At 46.8% G+C, this 21,774-nt stretch overlaps 1 protein-coding gene across 1 annotated transcript; it reads right to left on the reverse strand.

The window, feature by feature from the left end:
* Nucleotides 1-185: 185 nt before the first annotated feature.
* syt4 (synaptotagmin IV) lies at nt 186-6,247 on the reverse strand (the record flags this gene model as incomplete). Its single annotated transcript, XM_080022930.1, has 5 exons — nt 186-508; nt 1,169-1,289; nt 3,681-4,004; nt 4,085-4,689; nt 6,214-6,247. The coding sequence occupies 5 exons, from the start codon at nt 6,245-6,247 to the stop codon at nt 186-188; spliced, it is 1,407 nt and encodes a 468-aa protein (XP_079879056.1).
* Nucleotides 6,248-21,774: the final 15,527 nt, after the last annotated feature.

The raw sequence follows: 21,774 nt of genomic DNA on the forward strand, positions 1-21,774 counted from the left end.
TTGACTGATTGATTGATTGACTGATTGATTGGTTGATTGGTTGGTTGACTTAGAAACTGATTTGTAGTGACATCGATTTAAGTGATCCCCCAACCTCCCATACCTAACCACCACTTCCTCTCTACCCTCACTTAATGTCCGTTGGCCAAGGATAAACCAGCGCCACAGTCCGCCGCCGCCCGGCGCTAGCCCTCCGACATGCCGTGCCACTTGGCGATCTGGCGACGCGGGTGGTCGCAGATCTCCCGCCAGTGTTCCCCGGGTGTGCCCGCCGCCGCCGTGCCCAGCACCAGGCGCCCGAGGACGGGGTTGGCGCCGCGCGAGTCGATGCCCCGGTCCGAGTCCATCAGCAGCAGCTCCACGCTGGTGCTCCGCAGGCCCTCGTCGCAGGGCAGGTCGAAGACAAACAGCTCGTTGAAGACGGGGTTGGGCGAGCACTTCTTCACGTGGGTCTTCTTCTTGCACACGCGCTTCTTGCCCTGGTACATGTTGACCTTGACGTAGGGGTCTGAGGAGGGAGGGAGGGAGGGAAAGAGGGAAGCAAAGAAGGCGGGAAAGAAACGGCAGAGTGGGGGGAAGGAACAAAGGACGGAAGGAAGGAGGTTGGGGAGGAGGAGGAGAGAGAGAAGGCGGCAAGGGACAAAGGAAGAATGGAAAGAAGGTCGGAAGGGTAGAGCGGGGAGAGAGCAAAGGGTGGAGGGAAGGAGTTAGGGGAGAGGGAGAAAGGAAAGAAGGGAAAAGAGAGAAGAAAGGAAGGAAGGAAGGAAGGAAGGGAGGAAGGAATAGCAAGAAGGAAAGAAAGAAAGAGAGTGGGTGAGTTTCCAGCCTTGCAGCAGCCAGATTGGTATATTAGTCCTGCACCCGATCAATACAGCGATCGATTGGAAGGAAGTGACAGAGGGTGCTGAGGAGGATGGAGGGGCTGCCTGTGTACACGCTGTGTGTGTGTGTGTGTGTGCGCGCGCCCCACTTAAGTGCTCCCTGTCACTTCGAGGCCGTATCACTTTAGCGCGGTGACCGTGTCATTACGCCGCTATCACGGCATCATCAAGCAGCCTGGGCTACGCCACAGGAGGGACGGAGATCAATTTTGGGCCCCTGAAAACCCCGCTGCCTGCACGCGGCGCTCGGACGTGCGTGGGCGCGGCGCCGGCGCGCGAGCACGTACCTGTGGGCCCATTGGCGTCGGTTTTGGGCAGGTGGCGGGCCTTGAGGACCACCACGGTCAGGGTGTTGGTGGTGGACTGGTAGCACAGGGACAGCAGCAGCTCACCGCGACCGGAAGACTTCTACGGAGGGATGGAGCGAGAGAGAGGGAGGGGGGAAGGGGTGAATAGAAGAAGAAGAAGAAGAAGAGGAACGGACCCGTTCGTGTTGATTTCGACAAAGAGCACCAATCTCACGTCGTATCGTCTCCATTGTGGCCTCTGTCTCTGAAAGCGGCGAGGGCACGGTGAGAGAACGACAATATGCAGGATCTGAGGTGAACTCCCTCGTGCTGATAACAAGTGGGGCGGCGCATGCCATCAATTTGGTCAACGTTAAAGTGGTAATCCATGACGTCGTCCGTGTCGGGGCGGATTTGGTTTCCCCACACGTCGAGAGAGTCGAATAATTTCCTCCTAAGCTCGCCTTCTTCTGATCGGCTGATTTTTTAACCCGAGGGTGGCTGTTCACTGACCACAACAAGCAAACGCTTATCAAATTCCCAGGGAAAGCGGACCCCGCCGCCCGAACAATGGAAACAGCGTATAGAGGAGCACATTCATAACGCGAACACATCAAATGGCTGTTTCTTATCAAGCGCTGTCAGATGTGAGATTTGGTCTTTTACCAAACCCCGTCAGGGATTACCACTTTAAACTTTGAAGAAAGACGTGCAGTCGCTCTCTCTCTCTCTCTCTCTCCCCCTCTCTTCACCATACTATTAACACACTAGGAGATAGCAATGCTCCACATTGAATTTACTGTGTCGATGTCGATAAACTTCCCCAGGGGGTTTTCTGGGAGTTTTTCCCTCACCTGATGGGGTTGAGACGATGTGAAATTTCGGCCGGTGAAGTCCCTTGAGATTGTACCGTGACTAAGGGCCGCATGTATAAACTCGACTGGAATGTGGAGCAAGATGTATTTGTACCGTATCGGCGCTGACCCGCAGGGCGGCATGCGTTATTCAGTTGTTTACTCGGCCCTGCACCAGGTGCTATGGTTCAAAAAAAGGTCCGGCACATTAAAAATGCACATTAAAATGCACATTAAAAAAACAGTGATTCCAATTCTAATTTTTTTGCCGGTTACCATCACCGTCACAAAGTGTTCGAGCGCCCCATCTCCGGATTGATATCCCGGGACCGCGGCAACCGTGTAACCGGCGCATTCGGGGCCAAACTCCAGCGCCGTTCTCGCCCGCGTACAGTACAGTGTGTGTCGTTGCACGGATATCATCTCACGCTGCACCCACGCACTGTGCCACTAGAAGTGAGCCGTTGTGCCCATTTGCATTTGCTGTGCTCGGTAAGGAGTACCAGACCGCAAAAGTCGACACCGAGAGGGAGACGGCATCTCCCGTTCCATCTTTTTTTCGACGCAGCGAAATGGAAACGAGTCAAATTTCGAGGCAACGGCTCGAAACCGGTTCGTCTGAGCTTCGCCGATCAATTACGACCGAGGGGGGTTAAAAGTCCAAATCCTTGTCACAAAGCAAATAATGTGAAGGTAAATCAGAACCATCGCTCTATTGTGCTCTGGTTTTCTGGTCAACAGCTGCCTGTGGTGCAGCCATGGTGATGTTCTTTTCCATCTTACTGGGTTCTGCTGAATATCAGTCTTTGCGTAAAGATTTATCTCTTTTTTATTTACCCTTATCAGTCCCACAACGGGGAAAATCGCAATTTCTGGGCATTTACCCATCCTAGTATCTGACGTGTCTAGGAGCAGTGGGCTGCCATGTAGAGGCGCCTGTGGAAGCAGTTAGGGGGTTGAGTGTATTGCTCAAGGGACACATCAGCACGCTACCAGGGGGAGCCTGGGATCGAACCGGCAAGACGACCCGCTCTACCTCCTGAATCTCAGATGACGGGTCTCCAGCGCTCAGCATGAGCTGGTTGTGATTCATTTCTACAGTAAGAGATGAACGCGGCCGCTAATCAGGGCGTAACGGCGTTAATGACACAGACAACGCCAGAGTCGATTCTGTCTCACTCTAATCACGCTCGCACTTGAACGACGTGGTGGTGAGGGGCGGAGGAGGGCTGCATCCATCGGCGTGTTGATAATTGTAAGTCGCTTCCGACCAAAGTGTCTGCAAAACGATGTAATAATAAAACGTAAAAAAGACTAGGTGAGGTTCTTTTGTAGGTTTACCGGCTTGGGAAATGAGCTGACGGAGGTTGAAAATCAGGATAATAGAAAATGAGTGACGAGTGAGCGGAGGAGGGGGAAATAATGCATTTGCGTGCGTATGAAAGTTCATGCCGACCCGAACAGAATAGAATTTGAAGTCAATTTAGAATAGAATATTTTGAATTTGTGACCTTTTCATCAAAGTCAAAGGCAAAATGACTTCACCGCCGTTTAATATTTCCAGCGACAAGTGAGCCAGGGAGCCGTGTCGACTCGATGGAAGGAAATGGCGCAACCGCGTCATCCGAAATATCATCTCGTTCCGGCTGTCCTCCTACCTTGACGTTCCTCTTGATGATCTCCCGGCTCATGAGGACGCGCCCCTCCGTCAGGTCGATCCCGGCCAACGGGACGAGGGTCTCCCCGATGACCTCGTCGCGGGAGAACCTGTCGAAACTCAGCACCATGAAGTGGAGCGCCAGCTCGGACACTCGGGCCAGCGGGATCCCGTAGAAGCTGAAGGTCTCATCGAAGGCCGGGTCCAGGGTCTTCCTGAGGACCCTGGTCTTGACGCGGTGCTTCTTCTCCGGCAGCAGGGTCAGTTTGATGTAGGGGTCGGAGGTCAGCGACTGCTCATCGGTCGGGCTCAGGCCCTGAGCCTCCTGTATCAATTGATAAGTCAGTCGTTAGTCAGTTGAATTTGTAGTCATGAAAAATGGCTTTGCTCCGCTCGCCACCTTACCTTGATGTGGACGACGAAGGCCTTCCTCTCTGGCTGGTACTCCAGAGAGAAGTGGAGGGTGCCCAGCCCGGCGAGCCTCTCCTGCCCTTGGGATTTGTCGACGGCCGGCGTGGGGGCCTGGCTGGAGAGGGAGCTGGAGGGGGAGGGCGGGTCGCGGGGCTGCGTGAACCTGGCGTGGGGAGAGGGCGGCTCCAGGTCCGGGGAGCTGCGGACCTTCTGGTGGTGGTGAGAGGCCTTGGTGGGGAAGTTGCCGTTCAGATCGCGTTTCTCCAGGTCCAGGTGCAGTGGCGGTCGGGAGCCGCTGGGACTGGAGGCCGGGTGAGCGGAGCCGGCCGGAGTCGCCGTGGAGGGGGCGTGGCAGTTACCGTTGACGTCGATTTTACCGGCGTCGTGGGCGGGAGCGGCGACCGCGGCGGCGGCGAATTTCTTCTTGCCGCTGAGGCTCTCGGGGTAGATGTCGACCCCCTTGAGCATGTGGACAAACTTGTAGGGAGGCGTCTTCTGGGACTTGGTGTTTTTACGCTGACAGCAGATCCAGGCAAAGGCCGACACGACGAACACCAGGCCGAACACGCTCACCACGGCAACGCTCACAGGCAACTCCACTACGCAGGGTGGGTGGGTGAAAAAAGACGTCAACAAAAGGTAAGTCAATAACACCAAACTGTTCGACAACCAAGCAGTCCGTTCGCACCCTGAGTCACCGAGAATCGGTTCTGCCGTCCGGGCAACGTGGACATGGAGTCTGACTCACACGCCAGATAAACGCACAATCTGCTCGACCCGAATGAAAGAATTTCCAAACATGGCTGAGGATTTTTTCAGCACGCATTGGCAGCAACTGATGCTATTGCTGAGCTGCAGCTGTCAATAAGTGAATCTGCGATGACTCCCAAATGTGGTTTGCAGAGTGACGCGCCTCAGGGTCGACAGACATAGGCAAACATGCATTTGAGTTGCAATCCATGTTCCCCATGCGCACTCTGTCGGTTCTGGTCATCGTTGAACAATTTTCACCGTCGGGTCAGAGGGCTGGTGAGCTTAACGTCTGCACATCATGAAATACAAACTTGCATCGGTGCGGCCAAACCAATTTGTAATGGTTCCAACTGAGATGTGTTTTATCCAACTATATTAATGCTTTTTAGTCAATTTGTTTTTCGATTGCAAATTAACGATTTGTTCGTTTTGGTTATTATCCGCTGCCCCGACATAAAGTACAAATCGGCCATTGGGCTCAGGTGTTGTCTTTCGCTCCCTGGGGGTTTTCGTTTAAAGTTAATATCTGCTCAATTAGGAATCTCCGCAGAGAAAGGGGCTGCCAGCCTTTCCCACAGCATCACGCCCTGTCCCACGCCCACCACAGCAAACAGAAAATGTCCTGTGGTTAGGCGCATGCCCACGCCACGTTCACACAAAATCAGTCTTGAAAACCGATTGAGGAATTGGGAACAAATTGCATTCGGCAACAAATGTCGGGGCGTGACTAACAAAATGCCTTTTGCAATACGATAGATACACAATTCTTTCCTTGTTTTCCTCTGTCAGAACGATGTGAATTTTTGATAGAGAGGTATAGAAAATGTTTATTACTTTCAGTTTATTGTTTATGTTTTAGTCTTATTTAACATATTTAGGCATAATTTGATTGGGTTTGCTTTTTTTTTTTAATGCCTATTTATTATGACGTCTGCTTGTTCTCATATCTACCTACGTACATCTTAGAAGGACAATAGACAGGACATGTTTGGGGGGGTTTGTTGTATATTGCCAATTATTTATACTTTTGCGTTAATTTTTAGGTATGTATCATATTGAAAGTTGTTTCTATTTTTTTATTATTGTTTATACTCTCGTCTGTCTATCTATATATCTATATATACATCTGATTTGATGACCACAATATACATAGATCTCAACCATGTGCAACCTGATTGATAATACGATTTTTCGCTTTGCCCATTGAACATCTCTTGATCCCCGTTCCCCACGCGGCTCTGCTCAGCCCTGTTTGGGGTGTTTCCTCCCGGCGGGCGGATGGATGAGCCGGCGGTGGGGAGTCCATCAGGGAAGAGCCGCGGCCCGCGCGTCCCCACACGCACCGACTCAATCACGGCCATTTGACTCACCGAGCTGCGCCCCACCCGAGACCATCGGAGCCATGACGGAGCAGTGACGGAGCGGGACGGTGCGCTGTCCAAGGTGCTGAGAGGGCGCTTCGCCTGCCCGGTCGCCTCTTTCCGACGGTGACCGACCTCCAATCTGGTCCCCTGGTTCGCGCTGGTCTTCTCCCACCCCCCCCACCCCCCCCCCACCCCCGCCGGGGAAAAAGAAAACAACAAAACAAAACAAAACAAACCAAAACAAAACAAACCAAAAACCAAACCCTTCTGGAGTCTCTCAATTATTAACCGGGCTGTGTACCGCTTCAATAATTCACGGGCGGCAGCGTTTCTCCTGCAGCGGGCGAGGAGAGAAGAGGATGCTGTTCTCACCCTCGTCGTGTCTCTCGGAGGCTGCGCCACCCGTTCCCGTTCCTCCTCCTCCTCCTCCTCCTCCTCCTCCTCCTCCTCCATCACACCACGCCCCCTAACGCAGGACCCATCCACGCTGACGCAGTTGTGACGTAGGCTGCCTGTGATATAGCTGCTGCCCATTTCCCCGGTAGGCTGCTCGGAGGGATGGAGGGATAGTGGAATTATCAATCCAACCATCCATCCATCCATCCATCATTCCATCCATCCATCTATCCATCCATAAATCATCTGTCGTTGACATCATACATAACCATCCAACCATTAAATCATACATAAACCATTCATCCATCCATCCATCCACATCATACATAACCATCCAGCCACCCATCCAAGCATGACATCATACATAACCCCTCCCTCCATCCATCCATCCATCCATCGGCTCTCGATGTAGACTAGCGAAGGCCTTGTCAAATCAAACAAGAAGGTATAAACAACACCACCTTTAAAGCCTTAATACTTCTGGTTGATTCTCCTCCACCGCAGCGTGTCCAGTGCGTGCATGTCCACACTGCTGATCTCGCTCTAAGGCCTCAAGATGAGATCTCTGGTGCAATGAGGACAAGACCGCTCTCCTGTCAGCGAGTGTGTCGTGGCTTCAAGTGTTACCCTGAGGAGAATGGCGTGGTCCCTAAACCACGAGCACCACAACACCCCGTGGATGAAGGGAAGAATTCAAGAAGAGGGACACACTCATAATAAACACTGTCACTGTCACTGACGGTCACTGAAGAGGAAAGCCAAATGAACCTACGGTACTTAAATCAGAACGTGCAGACAGACATTCAAACGTGATGCAATTCACAACAACAACAACAACAACAACAACAAAAAAATACTAAGAGGGATGATAATGAAGATATTACACATAGAAATGATCTTAAAACGGTGCACACCCTCCATTTTCTTTACAAAGTAACCTGTCACGGCTCAGTGGTTTAAATAGTCAAACACTGCCCCTTACTGTCCATCTTGAGAAGTGAGCCTTCCACTAACCAATCGTGTAAATGGCTTCAGGGCCCTGGAAACCTTAATAGAAAGTTTTCGATGCCTTCTCCCCTACAGACCAGTACTGTCGTCGGTACAGCAGGGATCAGGAGAAGGAAAGAAATAACATTCTACTGGAGCTGTTTGTTTAATGCAATGACATGAAAGATGCAAAAAACAATATAAAAGAATTAGAAATGAAATAATATCATTCGAATTTATTTCCCTATTATTATTATTATTATTACTAGATTATAATTACCTCCATAATTATATGTTACTCCTATAAAACTATCATTACACCCATATGGCAGGCCGAGTGGCGTTTTCAGGGGCCCTCCGACACTGAGCTACAGGCAGAGATGTTGCAAACACACCAGTTTATTGTAGACAGTAGCAAGATGGAACAATCCGGGAGCAGATGGACACATGTCATGACAGAGGCTCTCCCCATGTGTGTGGGGGTGGGTGATTCACATGTTGCTCGTCGATTGCTCTGACGAGCAACAGGCGTACAGCCCCCTCTGATTCCGGGCCCAGTCCCTCACCTCACCCCATCACAGGTGTGGCTGCTTAAACCACACCTCCCCAGACCACAGCCTTTACTTCGGACCTGCTTGAAATCTTTTGTTTTTATATATTCTTTACAAAAATGTGACAATATTGTCCTCGCCATGTTAAATTTTCTGTGTGGAATAAGCTAATAATCTGTATTTTTTCCTATTTTCTTGTTCCACTTCAAAAAAGAAGTACATAATTAAAAAATTTTGGGAAGAAATTGGGCATTATCAGAACAAAAATGCAAAGATGTCATTATTAGCCGCAGATGTATTACACTTGCTGCAACATCAATTGTCTTTTTAGGGACAATTTAATTGATTTGATCTTGAAACTTCTGTGCTTACCCAAGCCCCCACCCACCCACCCACCCACGAAGACAGGCCAGCTCAACCCAGGAAAAGAGCAGGCGCCACCACCCGGTCCCCCTTACAACCTCTTGGGGCCCCTGGACCCCCCCACGACCACAGGACTAAGCGCCATGGTCCTCCCCACAGCCACCAGGCACCCACCCAACCGCAGAGCCCCGGTGAGAGCCCAGGTACCCAAACATGCCACCGAACACCAGACGTTGCCCCGACTTAGGAAGACTCAAGTATTAAATGATGGAGCTATGTCAGTGATAAAAGTAGCCCATATTTCATTGAATGAATCAACCTTGTTTTTTGGATATTGCCAATAGTTTTTCCATTGAGATGTATTCTATCAACAAAACCATTGGGATGTGGTGAGATTATCTCTGTTTTTCCCAATTGAGTAATATTATTTTTTTGGCAAATATTAAGGCGATCAAACTGGGTTGGCGGTGTTTAAGTGGTCCAACTGAGGAGAGGTCACCGAGGAGACATGTAGCTGGGGAGACTGGAATGCTGCGACCCAGAAGGGTTGATAGCTTCTTGGTGATGTTGGCCCAGAATGCTAGGATAGGTGGGCAGAGCCAGATGGCATGAAAGTAGTCATCTCTGGTACTAAGGGAACAGTGAGAGCAAACGTCTTCACCCACAAAACCCATCTTGAACATTTTGTGTTCCTTGATATGAGCTCTGTGTAGAACCTTATATTGGATGAGTTGCATTTTGGAGTTGCGGGTCATAGAAAAGATGTTGTTGCAAATAAGCTTCCACAGGTTGATATCTGTGGGAACAGCAAGGTCTCTTTCCCATTCCATGGTAGGTAAAGATAAAGTGTCGTCTGTTTTTAATAAAAGTTTGTATATTCTGGAAAAGGGATTTTTTAAATGATCGATATGAGTGAGATGTTCAATCATCAGAGGTGGTTGTAGGATGTTGTTGGTCAGTTTGATTTTAATTTTTAGAGACTGCTGTAATTGAAGGAATTGAAGGAAGCCGTGCCCACCGATATACCTTTGGGTTAAGGTTGGGAAGGATAGGAATTGTTTTCAAAAATGTGTTCCAGATGAGTCATTCCTTGTCTTTTTCAAGACCTGAAGATTATTGCTCTGTTTTTAACCAGAAAATCTGGGCTGTGCCAGATTGGGGTGAATTTGTTTGGAGATAGAGTGTGACCAGTGAGTTTGAGGAATCTCCATCAGGCTGACAAGAGTCGTTGCAATGATGGGTTTTTAAAGTGATTATGTTTCCTTATTGATTCAGTAAGAAATGGGAGATCAGATATTGATAAATCCTGACATTCTGTTTATTCAATGTCTCGCCATCCATCGCCAAATTGTTGCTTTGGTTGCAACCATTTACTTTTAAATTGCAGAGGTTCGCTAAATAGTAGTATCTGAGGTTTGGGGCTAATAGGCCTCCACAGTCTTTGTTTTTCTTGTAAATCCAATACAATGTATTGATTATTGCGTCTTGAGTATTAAACCAATGTACTGTTGGTTGGACTGGGGTCATTGAACATATATATAGTTTATTTTTGGTAGTATATTCATTTTCACTGCTGCTATCCTACTAATAAGTGAGATGGGTAGGTTGCTTCACCGAGTGAGTTCTTCTTCAGTGGATTTGAGCAATGGAGTAAAGTTAAGGCTAAACAAATCTGACAGATTGGTGGAGATATCAATATCAAGAATCTAATGTTGCCTGTTGTGGTAGTAATGGAAAGTTTCTGTGTTAAAGCATTCCAGTCCTCCCCAGTGAGTGGTAAGACAGTGGTTTTAGTCCAGTTTATTGAACAATCTGAGATAGCTGAGAATTTCGATGTAAAAATGAATACCTCCGGTAGGGATGATATTGGGTTCCGTAAATACAACAAAATATCGTCTGCATGCAAACTGATTTTGCAAACAAATTCCTGTTTGTATGCCAATGATATTACTGTTTTGACGGATGGCCACCGCAAGGGGTTCAATAAAGATGTTAAGTGAAACCATTGGTGATGACAGAAGCAGATGGTGAGTTGTACAGACTTCCGACCATTTGAATGAGTGACGCTCCAAAGCCTAATTTGTTGAGGGTGGAAAAGAGATATATCCAATTAACTCTGCCAAATGCAGGGTGGGGCGTGTGAACCCCGGGTGGGGCGTCTGATCGGCTGCGGTGGGGCGGGCCTCCCCCTGGCGGGGCGTGGGTGGGCATTGGGGTCCTGCCGGCTCGCGGGCGGCTCGGGCGGGGAGTCGGTCTGTCACCGTGGGGCCAGGATCCGGACCTGTGGGCCGTGCCTTGCGCCCGTGGCCCGGGATCTGTGCCAGCAGCTCCACGGCCCTCTGGCTTCTCTGGGCCCGGGGCCTTCTGTGGCCGCAGGGCAGGGTGCTCTGGACTTTCCTGCAGCCATAGGCTGTCTACAAGGCCGCGGAGTTCGGGGGGGGCTTCGGGGCCCTTTCCGCTGCTTGGAGGCGCCGCGACATAATACCGACCTTATACAACAGTGCCAATAGGTTAAGTCATGTACACTCACCGGTGGACATCTAACACACACACACACACACACACACACACACACACACACACACACACACACACACACACACACACACACACACACACACACACACACACACACACACACACACACACACACCTGCTTCAAGTGCACCCCAGCACCCTCCTGGTTGCATTCCTTTCCTCCCTCATTTGCTGCCATAACTATGACAGGAAGAGGCCACGTGACCAGTTGTACTTCTAGTTTTCCTGGACCTAATTCACTGTTTTTCAATACATGTTGTCATCCAGTGTTCATGTTTTTGTGTAAATGTTGTTTGTTCCTATGTGTATTTGTCTCACCTGTGGTGATTCTCCCCTTTTTGGAGTAGTAATCAGTTGTTTATAGACCCAAACATGATAAGTAGTTCTCCAAAGACGGGGGTTGGTGGCAGTTAAAAAAACTGTGCTCTTGTCATTCTACAGGTCGTCCACAGGACAGAGTTATTGCTGCAGTTCTTGATGATTTAAGAATTAATAAAGAGTTGCATTGCAGGTTGAGAATCTAAACTCCACTTGCAGACTAACTCTGTCCTAGATGCATTGTCATACAATCACTCTGTGTTGTATGCCCAGCATGCTGAGAGCACAGGTTAAATTTTATTTTATTTTTTTAACTCTTGTCAAATGCATTTTCGGCATCTAAAGAAGCAATAACAGTATTTAAGTTGCTCCTTTGCGATATGCTGATCAGACTGAATAAACGGCGCATATTGCTGGATGAGCCTGTTTGGTCTGGGTGAATTCAAAATTAAATTACTTGTTCAATTCTGTTGATTAGTGTTTTACTGGTAATCTCTAAGAAAATAAATGAATACATTTCATTTTCAGAAAATAAATGCAAAGGTGTCAATATTTTTTAGCCGCGGATGTGTTACACTTGCTGCAAAATCAATTGTCTTTTAAGGGACAATATAACAGATTTGATCTTGAAACTTATGTGCTTACCCAAGCCTATAAACTTGGGTAAGCCATAAGCATAAGCCCGTTCATTCTATCCAAAAATGTTTGTTATACCTGCTCTGAAGGTGTGTCGCCTTGATTTCATCATCTCCGTGAGACACAAGTCAGCGCCCAACCGATGCAGTGAAACCGCCTTGGGGAATTCCCAGAACTAGTAGCCTGAGCAATACAGGGAAAGCAAAACTTATCTCGAAAAGAGAGAGAGAAACAAAGACGACATCCAAGCCAACATGAGTGTTCACCCATCACTGTGGGTTGCATCAGTAAATCAATACACTGACGTTATCCATATAACCGTATAGATTCTCAAAACAATTCAAGCATAAGCGTAAATAGTGTTTACGTTTTGTTGGACGCCGACGGTCTTTGGGTTTCTGAATCGCGGTGGCGATCCCTAAAAGACAGGAATAGAGATGGAGAGAAAACGACTTGACTAGAATGAGTGGATAACCTGACGCCAACTTTCTGGAGAGATTCCCCGGTTCACGTAAAGATGAAACTGTCTGCCGACGTCAGCTGGATTCAGCAGTATGGCTCCAGCACACACACTGATCGGCTGTTGATATCCACAGGGGTGCAATTGTCTCGGTAAAACTCCCATTCGAGTTAACGTAATTGAGGAGTGGAAGTGGTAATCCGTGAGATTTTTGTTTTTAATCCGACGTTCGATATTTTTCTAAACTGGCACTTTCATATAAACACATAATAAGCATATAATAATCAGCCATTCAGTATATTTGCGTAATGCATGTGATCCTTTATACTGTATGCTGTTTCCAACTGTCTAGAATAGGATAAACGCAATTTGAAACCCAATGGAAACTTACTCGTACGCCCATGAAAACCGCCCTGGTGAACCTGTAGAGAAATAGAAAGAGAAACTTTCATCCAGTAGAATCTCCATAAGTCACATGGTAACCAGGGAGATGACGGACATACCTACAGCATTCCACACCGGCGACCGTGGGTATAAAAGTGTTTGTTTTGTTGTGCATCATGAGCTGCAGCGCCTCCGTCCATTCACCTGTTCGCTTCGCCCACATCGTCCAGAGGAGACCAAGAGACCTCAGGTGAGCACAGAAACAACAGGTAAACACCAAGGTCAGATAATAGAAAAGGGATCCATTGTGTTTTGAGAATTGTGCGTGTCTTTCTTTTACCTCTTACGGATTGTTCTTGATTTTTTTGTATTTCCTTCCAGAACATAACTTCAAACTCCAGTGGGATACAACAATGGTACAAGCGTCCACACCCACCAGGGCTCTGTTTTGGACATTCAGCCTGATGTTGCTCGTGTGTGTTGCCCAATCCCTTGGACAAATAGACCCCTTGGTGAGAAAACTGTCAATTCTTCGACTTTAATCGTACGAGTAGTTGGAGACATCGGCCGGTGTAAACACCGTAGCAAATTCCAGATAATATGCAGGACACTGAAGGAGTGTTTCTACGTGGAGGAACACCGGAACGCAGTTTCAATTTCTCAGTGTATGAGTCAGTGTGGTTTCCCTTTTTTCTGTCAGAGACCTAAAGTAACTAAGACAAGTACAGTATTAAGATCTTCCAGGGCAGCACCATTCAAATGTGTTAAAAAAAAAAAACTGATCTGAATTATCTGATAGACTGGTGCAGTTGCTAAGGCCAGAGGTTCCCAAACGTGGGTCTGCAAAAGAATTGCAGCGGGTCTCCTCAGCCAGAGCTTAATGTTTCAAGGGGGCCTTGCCATCAGAAGGTTTGGGATCCCCTAGATTAGGCATCAAAAAAATATTTATCTTAAATGCCAAAGTAAACAATTTTGCATTTTTCCAGATGTTGGGCTTATCAGGTGTAGAGGTAGCATGATTTAATCATTTAACAAATATTCGCTTTGACATGGAATTATAACTTTAATTTCCTCAAAGCAGCAGGAAGAAGACGCACGGAAAGTCGCTGGTTCAGCCTTGTTCAATGAAAATGAACGCCATCTGAATGCACTTATTGCCATGGTGAAGAACGAACCACAACTATATTCATTCATGAATCCAATGCTTGTGAAAGGCAAGTATATGTTAGAGGCACTCAGGAACTATGATGGTGAAGATTCTAGCGACTTCTATGAAGCAATGGAGGACCTCATGCACGAAGCGAACAAACTTCTGCTGTCGGTAAAGCGCTTGAGATTCCACAATGAACTTTAAGTGATTTCCTGGTGATCAGTTTGATTTCTCTTCAGATTTTAATATTTTGGTTTTCAGTCAGAACCCTAATGCACATTTGGACCTAATCAAATCTTTTTACCAAGCACTGTCGCAAAATATGTTCTGTTAACAGATTTTATAATGTATTACCAATTTCTTTATATAGCCTGATGTAGCTGCAGTGAAAATGCATAAGTTGTTTTATTGGGTGACATCCAAACGCAACTTTGGCTACACTTTCTTCATAATCCAAGTTGTCCTACGATTGATTGAATAATAAATAATGGGGATGGTAGCTCAGGAGGTAAAGCTGGTGGTCTAGTGATCCAAAGGTTGCTGGTTTGATCCCAGGCTCCTCCTGCTAGCATGCTGTAGTGTCCTTGAGCAAGACACTTAACCCCTAATTGCTCCTGATGGCTGCGTCCGTCAGTGTTTGAACAATTGTAAGTCGCTTTGGATAAAAGCGTCTGCTAAATGACTAAATGTAAATGTAAATGTAAATAACAATTCAATAAAATATGTGGAGTCTCTTGAGAATGTCCAGTGACGTTAACATCGTGACACTATACCGCACGTTTGAAAACCGTTCAATTAGAGGGAATTAAATTGGAACACGTCAGTACTTCAATTGAACACTTTTCTGCTCACAACTTTCTTACACTACAGAGCACAAGGTTTACGAAGCAGGCACAAGAACCGATGGAGGTGAACACCAGAACGCTGTTTATTTGTGTCACAACTAATTTCCGTTAACGGTCATGAGTTCATCCATTACCCAATTTTTCCCCACTTGTGTTGTCAGTTCAGACATGCATGCCATTCAGCTCAGAAAGAAATTGTTGGCCCATAAAAACAAAAAGTACAATTGGAACTATATGCACTTAAAATATATAAAAAAATAAAATAAACAAAAAAGGGTTTAAAAAATAAATTAAAGGCTGCATTCAGAAAATGCCCAAAATAAGGGAATGTCTTAAACGGTAAAAGGCGATTTTCCCGTAATATAAAAAAAAACAAAATGGACAGGAATGAAACAAATAGTACAAATACCAGTACTTTGACATCCAGCACAAGAAAGTACCTAAAAAAAAAAAAAAAATCTAAATAAAAGCCTATTTTGACAGATCTTGCATATTGTCCATTCCATGCACCGACCATGGAATCCACTTTCAGCTTCGGATCAGTGGAGAGCTTCACTTTGGCCTCATTCGGCAGCTCCAACTCACCTGGTGGTGGTGGGGGGCGAGGTAATAGATCATATTAGAATCGGATAAGAGCCGCAACCACCCGGCAGTGTACAATTTAGATGTCGCCGTTTGCCGTCGTTCCATGGCAAGAAGGAAAAGACACAACCTGGTACCAATAACATGTGTGCTCTGAGGGCCTCACCTGGTGGCCTCAGGGTAAGTTCGGCAGGCGCCGCCCCCCAGTTGACGGCCGTCACAAATCGATCGCTCTGGTCCCACAGGCGGAGGAAGGCGAGCGAGGTGGCGGAGGAGTTGAGCGTGTGGTGCTCTCCGTGGAGGAAAGAGCGCTCCTTGTTGCGCAGGTCGCTGAGGGATTTGAACCACTTCCGGCACGCCGATCGCTCCTTCATCTCGGCCTGGGTTTGTGTCGGGGAGGATTATTTTAACCATCGCGACCATGGTTAAAAGGAAAGGGCACGGTCGTGGAAATGCCAGTCTCATCATGCGGTCAATAGCGCAGTCAGATTAAAAACTTTAAATAACCACCATTTGGAGAAAAAAATAATAATAATAATAATAAAATAAAAGCCTCCATAAGGAAACACCAAGCAAGGCCTCTTATTTAACCCTTTATGCCCTGTGCGCTTACCTCAGCAGTTTCATTTACAACAGCTCCCTCTGCAGGTTTCTCTTCCCAAAGCATCATGGGTGATTGCGCACCCTGATCATAGCGGGAAGGAAAAGAAGAAACAAGATGTTGACACCCGGATGAAAATGGAAAATAAAGGCAATCCGACGACAAGGTATTCATCGTGATTAAACCCCCCCCCCCCCCCCCCCCCCCCCCCAAAAAAAACCACTTCATTTCATCTTAACACGTTTTTAGAGCGCCCCACCACAGCCAAGCAGCAGTCGACCGCCCACAACCCTCTGCGGTCATTTTGCTGATGCAGTTACGACTCCAGACCCACCTGTGACCGAAGGCCGATCTCATCTCCGTAGGTGAACACGGCGGTTCCGGGAATGGTGAACAGGAGCAGCTGGTAGAGTTTCACCAGCTCGGGCGTCGTGGCCTTTTCAGATAGGTGGTCCTGTCTGTCTGCGCCAAGGCCCCACCCCAGGCTCGTCTGGTTGTTTTCGGACAGGAGGGTTTCGATGGCCTCTGCTCGTTCCATGCCTGAGAAATTAAAAATGTTGTGGGCGTTAGGCAGTCTGCTTGTCCATTTGCTTTGAAATGATTTAGCCATCAAGGGGCGGTGCGGGCAAAGATCTCCCAACTCAATTAACACACCGACATGACGTGAAATTATTTACATGTGCTGAGAAGACTGACACTCAAAAAAAAAAAAAAAATGAATAAACAAAAGCAGTCCTACCTCCATCGTTGGTGCTGAGCAGGTCGGATAGGATGAGGTCAACGGCAGAGGTATTGAGGAGCTGAGAGACCTTTGCAGCAGACATCCCTCTAACCACGCCCATCAGAGCTCTGCGTGGAAAGAACACAGTTTAATCATTTGGGACAAGGGTCGGGAGGTCAGGGAAGTGTCTGATGTGACGGTGAGGGTAACATCTTAAGAAAACGGTCATATACATTATAACTAGCAAATGCCAATAGAGCTGTTTTTATTTCAGGAGAAATTGAATAGTGACAACTGTTTTACAGCAACGAGAACTATAAATCAGAGTCTTGAAATTAACAATTACACATATCGATTTTAGACACCAAGGCGCTGTCATTTCACATCCTCGCCCCAAGGTGTCGCACAAACACGACAGCCACTCCCTGCCTGTCACTCCGCTACATCCTCTCATTGGCCTGTGTACCCGCCCCCCCAAAGACCCCTGCTGAGGTGGAATGCTTTTGATCGGCCCTCCCTTTGTGCAGACTTTTCTTTGGCAACCCTCCCTCCAAAGACAATACCCCTTCAATGCAATAAAAAAAAAAAAAAAAAAAAAGAAAACGTTTTCGGCTATCATGGCAAATGCAACAGAGCGACTGCGAGGCCTCTAACCAAAAACTTGAAAGACGCCCTCTCCGCTTTCCAATTAACTCTGTCAAATGCTGGGTGGGGCGTGTGAAACCCTGGGTGGGGCGTCTGATCGGCTGCCGTGGGGCGGGCCTCCCCCTGGCGGGACGTGGGTGGGGATTGGGGTCCTGCCGGCTCGCGCGTGGGGCGGGCGGCTCGGGCGGGGAGTCGGTCTGTCACCGTGGGGCCAGGATCCGGACCTGTGGGCCGTGCCTTGCGCCCGTGGCCCGGGATCTGTGCCAGCAGCTCCACGGCCCTCTGGCTTCTCTGGGGGCCCGGGGGCCTTCTGTGGCCGCAGGGCAGGGTGCTCTGGACTTTCCTGCAGCCATAGGCTGTCTACAAGGCCGCGGAGTTCGGGGGGGCTTCAGGGCCCTTTCCGCTGCTTGGAGGCGCCGCGACATAATACCGACCTTATACAACAGTGCCAATAGGTTAAGTCATGTACACTCACCGGTGGACATCTAACACACACACACACACACACACACACACACACACACACACACACACACACACACACACACACACACACACACACACACACACCTGCTTCAAGTGCACCCCAGCACCCTCCTGGTTGTATTCCTTTCCTCCCGCATTTGCTGCCATAACTATGACAGGAAGAGGCCACGTGACCAGTTGTACTTCTAGTTTTCCTGGACCTAATTCACTGTTTTTCAATACATGTTGTCATCCAGTGTTCATGTTTTTGTGTAAATGTTGTTTGTTCCTATGTGTATTTGTCTCACCCGTGGTGATTCTCCCCTTTTTGGAGTAGTAATCAGTTGTTTATAGACCCAAACATGATAAGTAGGTCTCCAAAGACGGGGGTTGGTGGCAGTTCAAAAAACTGTGCTCTTGTCATTCTACAGGTCGTCCACAGGACAGAGTTATTGCTGCAGTTCTTGATGATTTAAGAATTAATAAAGAGTTGCAATCCATGTTGAGAATCTAAACTCCACTTGCAGACTAACTCTGTCCTAGATGCAATGTCATACAAACACTCTGTGTTGTATGCCCAGCATGCTGACAGCACAGGTTACATTTTATTTTATTTCTTTAACTCTTGTCAAATGCATTTTCGGCATCTAAAGAAGCAATAACAGTATTTAAGTTGCTCCTTTGAGATATGCTGATCAGACTGAATAAACGGCGCATATTGCTGGATGAGCCTGTTTGGTCTGGGTGAATTCAAAATTAAATTACTTGTTCAATTCTGTTGATTAGTGTTTTACTGGTAATCTCTAAGAAAATAAATGAATACATTTCATTTTCAGAAAATAAATGCAAAGGTGTCAATATTTTTTAGCCGCGGATGTGTTACACTTGCTGCAAAATCAATTGTCTTTTAAGGGACAATATAACAGATTTGATCTTGAAACTTATGTGCTTACCCAAGCCTATAAACTTGGGTAAGCCATAAGCATAAGCCCGTTCATTCTATCCAAAAATGTTTGTTATACCTGCTCTGAAGGTGTGTCGCCTTGATTTCATCATCTCCGTGAGACACAAGTCAGCGCCCAACCGATGCAGTGAAACCGCCTTGGGGAATTCCCAGAACTAGTAGCCTGAGCAATACAGGGAAAGCAAAACTTATCTCGAAAAGAGAGAGAGAAACAAAGACGACATCCAAGCCAACATGAGTGTTCACCCATCACTGTGGGTTCATCAGTAAATCAATACACTGACGTTATCCATATAACCGTATAGATTCTCAAAACAATTCAAGCATAAGCGTAAATAGTGTTTACGTTTTGTTGGACGCCGACGGTCTTTGGGTTTCTGAATCGCGGCGGCGATCCCTAAAAGACAGGAATAGAGATGGAGAGAAAACGACTTGACTAGAATGAGTGGATAACCTGACGCCAACTTTCTGGAGAGATTCCCCGGTTCACGTAAAGATGAAACTGTCTGCCGACGTCAGCTGGATTCAGCAGTATGGCTCCAGCACACACACTGATCGGCTGTTGATATCCACAGGGGTGCTATTGTCTCGGTAAAACTCCCATTCGAGTGAACGTAATTGAGGAGTTGAAGTGGTAATCCGTGAGATTTTTGTTTTTAATCCGACGTTCGATATTTTTCTAAACTGGCACTTTCATATAAACACATAATAAGCATATAATAATCAGCCATTCAGTATATTTGCGTAATGCATGTGATCCTTTATACTGTATGCTGTTTCCAACTGTCTAGAATAGGATAAACGCAATTTGAAACCCAATGGAAACTTACTCGTACGCCCATGAAAACCGCCCTGGTGAACCTGTAGAGAAATAGAAAGAGAAACTTTCATCCAGTAGAATCTCCATAAGTCACATGGTAACCAGGGAGATGACGGACATACCTACAGCATTCCACACCGGCGACCGTGGGTATAAAAGTGTTTGTTTTGTTGTGCATCATGAGCTGCAGCGCCTCCGTCCATTCACCTGTTTTCACTTCGCCCACATCGTCCAGAGACGACCAAGAGACCTCAGGTGAGCACAGAAACAACAGGTAAACACCAAGGTCAGATAATAGAAAAGGGATCCATTGTGTTTTGAGAATTGTGCGTGTCTTTGTTTTACCTCTTACGGATTGTTCTTGATTTTTTTGTATTTCCTTCCAGAACATAACTTCAAACTCCAGTGGGATACAACAATGGTACAAGCGTCCACACCCACCAGGGCTCTGTTTTGGACATTCAGCCTGATGTTGCTCGTGTGTGTTGCCCAATCCCTTGGACAAATAGACCCCTTGGTGAGAAAACTGTCAATTCTTCGACTTTAATCGTACGAGTAGTTGGAGACATCGGCCGGTGTAAACACCGTAGCAAATTCCAGATAATATGCAGGACACTGAAGGAGTGTTTCTACGTGGAGGAACACCGGAACGCAGTTTCAATTTCTCAGTGTATGAGTCAGTGTGGTTTCCCTTTTTTCTGTCAGAGACCTAAAGTAACTAAGACAAGTACAGTATTAAGATCTTCCAAGGCAGCACCATTCAAATGTGTTAAAAAAAAAAAAACTGATCTGAATTATCTGATAGACTGGTGCAGTTGCTAAGGCCAGAGGTTCCCAAACGTGGGTCTGCAAAAGAATTGCAGCGGGTCTCCTCAGCCAGAGCTTAATGTTTCAAGGGGGCCTTGCCATCAGAAGGTTTGGGATCCCCTAGATTAGGCATCAAAAAAATATTTATCTTAAATGCCAAAGTAAACAATTTTGCATTTTTCCAGATGTTGGGCTTATCAGGTGTAGAGGTAGCATGATTTAATCATTTAACAAATATTCGCTTTGACATGGAATTATAACTTTAATTTCCTCAAAGCAGCAGGAAGAAGACGCACGGAAAGTCGCTGGTTCAGCCTTGTTCAATGAAAATGAACGCCATCTGAATGCACTTATTGCCATGGTGAAGAACGAACCACAACTATATTCATTCAGGAATCCAATGCTTGTGAAAGGCAAGTATATGTTAGAGGCACTCAGGAACTATGATGGTGAAGATTCTAGCGACTTCTATGAAGCAATGGAGGACCTCATGCACGAAGCGAACAAACTTCTGCTGTCGGTAAAGCGCTTGAGATTCCACAATGAACTTTAAGTGATTTCCTGGTGATCAGTTTGATTTCTCTTCAGATTTTAATATTTTGGTTTTCAGTCAGAACCCTAATGCACATTTGGACCTAATCAAATCTTTTTACCAAGCACTGTCGCAAAATATGTTCTGTTAACAGATTTTATAATGTATTACCAATTTCTTTATATAGCCTGATGTAGCTGCAGTGAAAATGCATAAGTTGTTTTATTGGGTGACATCCAAACGCAACTTTGGCTACACTTTCTTCATAATCCAAGTTGTCCTACGATTGATTGAATAATAAATAATGGGGATGGTAGCTCAGGAGGTAAAGCTGGTGGTCTAGTGATCCAAAGGTTGCTGGTTTGATCCCAGGCTCCTCCTGCTAGCATGCTGTAGTGTCCTTGAGCAAGACACTTAACCCCTAATTGCTCCTGATGGCTGCGTCCGTCAGTGTTTGAACAATTGTAAGTCGCTTTGGATAAAAGCGTCTGCTAAATGACTAAATGTAAATGTAAATGTAAATAACAATTCAATAAAATATGTGGAGTCTCTTGAGAATGTCCAGTGACGTTAACATCGTGACACTATACCGCACGTTTGAAAACCGTTCAATTAGAGGGAATTAAATTGGAACACGTCAGTACTTCAATTGAACACTTTTCTGCTCACAACTTTCTTACACTACAGAGCACAAGGTTTACGAAGCAGGCACAAGAACCGATGGAGGTGAACACCAGAACGCTGTTTATTTGTGTCACAACTAATTTCCGTTAACGGTCATGAGTTCATCCATTACCCAATT

Source organism: Zeus faber (genome assembly GCF_960531495.2).
Source record: "Zeus faber genome assembly, chromosome: 22".
NCBI lineage: Eukaryota > Metazoa > Chordata > Actinopteri > Zeiformes > Zeidae > Zeus > Zeus faber.